This window comes from Eutrema salsugineum, unplaced genomic scaffold (genome assembly GCF_000478725.1).
Source record: "Eutrema salsugineum unplaced genomic scaffold, Eutsalg1_0 scaffold_4, whole genome shotgun sequence".
NCBI lineage: Eukaryota > Viridiplantae > Streptophyta > Magnoliopsida > Brassicales > Brassicaceae > Eutrema > Eutrema salsugineum.
Genome location: NW_006256686.1, coordinates 7,823,332 through 7,827,933, shown reverse-complemented (window position 1 = coordinate 7,827,933; position 4,602 = coordinate 7,823,332). Strand labels below are relative to the sequence as shown.

At 37.6% G+C, this 4,602-nt stretch overlaps 1 protein-coding gene across 1 annotated transcript; it reads right to left on the bottom strand.

Annotated features, from left to right (window-relative positions):
• Nucleotides 1-1,315: 1,315 nt before the first annotated feature.
• On the bottom strand, nucleotides 1,316-3,596 carry LOC18013983 (pentatricopeptide repeat-containing protein At3g46790, chloroplastic). The gene has a single exon (XM_006418792.2). The coding sequence runs from the start codon at nucleotides 3,484-3,486 to the stop codon at nucleotides 1,507-1,509; it is 1,980 nt and encodes a 659-aa protein (XP_006418855.1). The 5' UTR covers nucleotides 3,487-3,596; the 3' UTR covers nucleotides 1,316-1,506.
• Nucleotides 3,597-4,602: the final 1,006 nt, after the last annotated feature.

Sequence of the window (4,602 nt, the reverse complement as noted above, 5' to 3'; positions counted from 1 at the left end):
AAGATGATGACGAAAATCCATCCAGTTCCTAAACCGCTCATCACGACCGGTCTGAGATCAGGAGTCATCTTCTTTGTTGAATCGTTATTCCAGCCGCAATAAACGACTAAGAGAAAGAAGCTGATGATTGCAAAGATCAAAAACCCATCAGCTTGTCCGGCGGCTGATTGCAGAATTTGTTCACCGTTAACGTTGTTGATTATAAGGAGCAAAACCATTATGGCTAAGATAATGATGATAATCCATCCAAAGCTTATACCGCTTGAGCCGTAATCATGGACAACCTTCTGTGAAATGTTACTCGGGCTTCTAAAATAGCTTAGCAGACCCAGAACAATGCAACGGCCGACAAAATACAGAGCTCCGCTAGAGGCATTTCTCTTAAAATCTGTGTTTTGAGACGAAACTGAATACTCTCGGCTATTCGATTTTATAATGCATGTTTGATCCTAATTAATGGCATTGGCGTGTATCTTTTTGTCAATTACCTATTCTCTAATTTTTTGTTCCTTTACTTTTGTTAAGAAAAAAAAGAAAAATAACAAGAAAATGGAAAGAACAAAAGTGTATAAGAAAAAAAATTAGAGAAAAGGTAATTAACAAAAACATACACGCCAATGCTTTTGTTCAAAAAAATAATAATAATAATAATAACAAGAAAATGAAAGGAACAAAAGTATAGGAAAAAAAATAGAGAAAAGGTAATTTTTCTTTCTTTACGACATTTTCATTTATTTAGTTTTTGGTTAAGAGGTGTTTTCCCATGATTTAAGAAACACCATCAATAGATAGGTGGCTTGAAATGTAATTTTCAGAACATCATTCACTTTTCGTTTTTTTTACTTCACAATTTTGCAGTAAACTAATTGAAATTATATAACCTCTAAGGTGATCAACCTTAGCTTTTCAACAACTTATATTCTCATTCCAAATAACATTGCTTCAATACTAAAGATTTTAATCAACAAGAAAGCTTTTAGCATGCATCTAAAATGTATATTTTGCTATATATATTTAATTAAAATATGATTTTTTTTTTCCATTAGTTTTGTTTAATTTGGTTATTTTCGTTGGTTCTATATCAATCGAATTTGGTTCAGTTAAATTCTGTTCGATTTAGATTGATTAATTTTGGTTCCTTTCAGTTTGCAAAAAATAGAGCACAATAGAGCATTGTGAGCTCTCAAGTTCTCTAACAATAAACACGAGAAATATGCTTGTGTGCATGGAGATATCTGCTAAATCAAACTGAAGCAAAATGGAGTAGTGACTGTAGCCTACTAGACAGGAAGCAGAAACAAAGTAACAACACCTTTTTTTTTTATTGAAAAACAATATGATATAACAATGATCCCAACAGATACCGCTGACATATATTACAGAATTTTTTCTAAAAGCCTAACTTGCTTGTTATTTCTTTGGCCTCACTAGGTCCAAGAGCTCTCAATTCAAGATTCTCCCTTGCTTATTATTCACAAGCAAACGTATATAAGTACACCCTAAGTATTACCAGTAATCTCCACAAGAACACACTCCATTCTTGAACCGATGAAACCGGTTCACATCTCTAACCAGAATCTCTTTTTCCATAAACTTGGACATAAACTTTGTAAACAAGTGACAGTCCTCGCACAAACGCAAGTTCTTCGTGATCCTGACCGGTTCTCCTTTTGCTGTATTTATCAGACCAAACGCCAACGCCAGTTTCTCACTGTGTCCCAACACGATCCGCTCTTTCTCTTCCGTCTCAAGATCATACAGAACGCCTTTGGTCTGCGGTATGTATCCTTTCTCCTTCATATCTTCGGCTAACTTAACTAACAGAGCATGAATCTGTTCCATGAGAGGATTAAACTCATCCACCGAGACAAAAGAGTACATTTTCCTTCTCACTTCCATCCAGCACCGACCAGGCAGCTTCTGCAGTCCTCTGTACTCTAGAAGCTTCTTCACTTTCTTAACCTTATCCCACATCTGAGCTTCTGCGTAAATGTCTGCCAATAGCACATAGTTCCCTGCATTTTTCGGTTCAAGCGCAAATAGCCTTCTACTCGCCCGCTCTGCGAGCTCAACATTACCGTGAATTCTACAAGACCCGAGAAGGGAACCCCAAACCTTAGGCCCTGGTTCAGTCCTCATGTCTTGTACCATCTTTGCTGCTTCGTCCAACCTATTTGCTCGACCTAACAGATCAACCATACAAGCGTAATGCTCCACTTGTGGTTTTATCCCATGGTCTCTCCACATGGACTCAAACAGTCTTTTCCCTTCTTCAACAAGACCCTCGTGACTGCAAGCTCCCAACACGCTGACGAATGTTACAGGAGTCGGGGAAGCTCCATTGGCAAGCATCTCTTCGAATATCTGAATTGCTTTCCTTCCATACCCGTGAACGCCATAGCTTGATATTAAAGAATTCCAGGATACAACATCCCGCTCATGCATACGGTCAAACACTCTTTGTCCCACTTCGAGCCTACCACATCTACCATACATTGTCACAAGAGCACTGATCACCGGCAATATTGAGTCAAGCCCACGTCTGAGTATGTACCCATGAATCAACCTCCCTTGCTCTAAAGCCGCAAGCGAAGCACAGGCTTGAAGCACACTCACCATAGTCACAGAATTCGGGGATGAATCTTTGGTTTCAGTCATCATTTCACGGAAAGTTCTCAGTGCTTCGAAAGCTTTACCGTTCTTCGCGTAGCAAGCGATCATAGCGCTCCAAGAAACAACGTTTCTCACTGGCATTTCATCGAACACATGGCTGGCATAATCAACACAGCCGAATCGAGCATACATGTCCAGCAACGTAGTCATGATGTAAACATGCGAATTGTATCCGCGTCGGGTAAGGTGCGCATGAATCTCTTTCCCTTTCGTCAGATGATCTGCCGTGCATTCCGGCGACGCGACACAAGCCTTGAGAACGTAAGTGTATGTGAACCTATCTGATTCGACTCCGATCCTGTTCATCTTCCAGTACAAACCCAACACTTCTTCTCCATGACCAGCCAGTGTAAGCGCTCGGAACAAGGCGTTCCAGACGTAGATAGTTCTCTTACGCGTTTTATCGAACACCTTCCGTGCGTGATCAACCGAGCCCAAATCTGAGTACATACCGATAAGCTTCGTCGCCAAAAAAGGGTCTTGATCGGACCCATTATCCAGAATGTGCCGATGAACGCGAAGAGCATCAGAGAGAGAGCTTCGATGGCCGCAGCATCGAATCAGAAGCTCGTAAGTCTGTTGACTCGGGCTTGATTCCTGAGACAAGACGCGAAGCGCCTGTTTTAAGTTGCCCTCTTTGCACAATGATTGAATTAATTGATTATTAGAGGCTTTAGCTCCGTCGGAGGCGGAAGTTTTCGATGGGTTGTTTACGGCAACGGAACACGACGGTGGCTTCGGAGAACAGCGAGGTAAGAAGTTAACGGTATAATAAGTCGGTTGTATTGCTTGAGGAGGTTGAGATAGAAACATTTTCCGGTGACTAAGCTTTCGCCGTTCTGGCTACCGGAAAATTTCCCAAAAGGAAAACATAAAATTTCCCAATTTCGCGGCTTCTCTTTTATCAAATCTGTTTTTTTTTTTTTTATCGATGAAACAGAAAGATGCAAACTTGCCGATGCCACTAGTTTCTCACTTTCTCTGTTACTTCTCTTGGTTAGGTTCCACGTGCTAATCACGTGAGATCGCCTATCTCACGAAACTGGGCCTTTTTTGGATCAGGCCCATATTAGGACGGTTTTGAATTAGGTTGATCTCTCATCTCACTATCTAGTGTAAAGCATCCTTTGCGCCTTTTTTCTATTTCAATTATGAATTAACACATCAAATTTAAAATTCCAAAAATAACACAATTAATTATATAAAAGATACATGTTTACCCAAAATAAATTCAAAATAAATTTAAAATATTGTGTTTGGTTGGATTCACAACTTCATAATTTAAGATTTAGTGTTTTCGCTATTATATTAAATTTGTGCTATTACTGTCAATTTTTAGCTAGTAGACCTAGTGGTTCTAAGTTTGGAATAAAAATTTAAAAGTGTGGTATTTAGAGAACTAGGGTTGAGACCGCGCTTCGCGCGAATTATAATTTATGTTCATGTTATTATATGTTTTATATGTTATTTTTAAAAAAACAAATTTGTTTGATAATCTTTTCTTAGTTTAATAGTTTTATTTTTAAATTTGCATTTTGTTAACAATATCTGTGTTCTGATAATCATCCTTACTGGTGTATCTATATAATAATAAATTTTTCTTAATTATGTTATTAACTTCTATAAAATTTTATTTCATATGCTTTTATATCTTATCTGCTACTATTATGTCATCTTAATTATAAATATTTATTTTATTTTTCTTAGTTTATTCTTCCCGCAACTCTTTTATTTTTAATCAGCTATTATTAGCAACTGTTGAACAACTAATTCATTATAATTGTCTTTTCTTTTTCTTTTGTTTTAGATTTTTATACTCTTTCTCCATCTTCATATTCTCATAATTTGATAGTTTTATTTTTTAAGGCTTCTTGCACATATGACCTCAAAATTGAAGTCAAATGCAAATCTAACTTCTTTTTTCTCCCT

What these genes read in the sequence shown, in the direction of transcription:
- LOC18013983 (XM_006418792.2), bottom strand. Translation starts at nt 3,486, where the DNA reads ATGTTTCTATCTCAACCTCCTCAAGCAATACAACCGACTTATTATACC.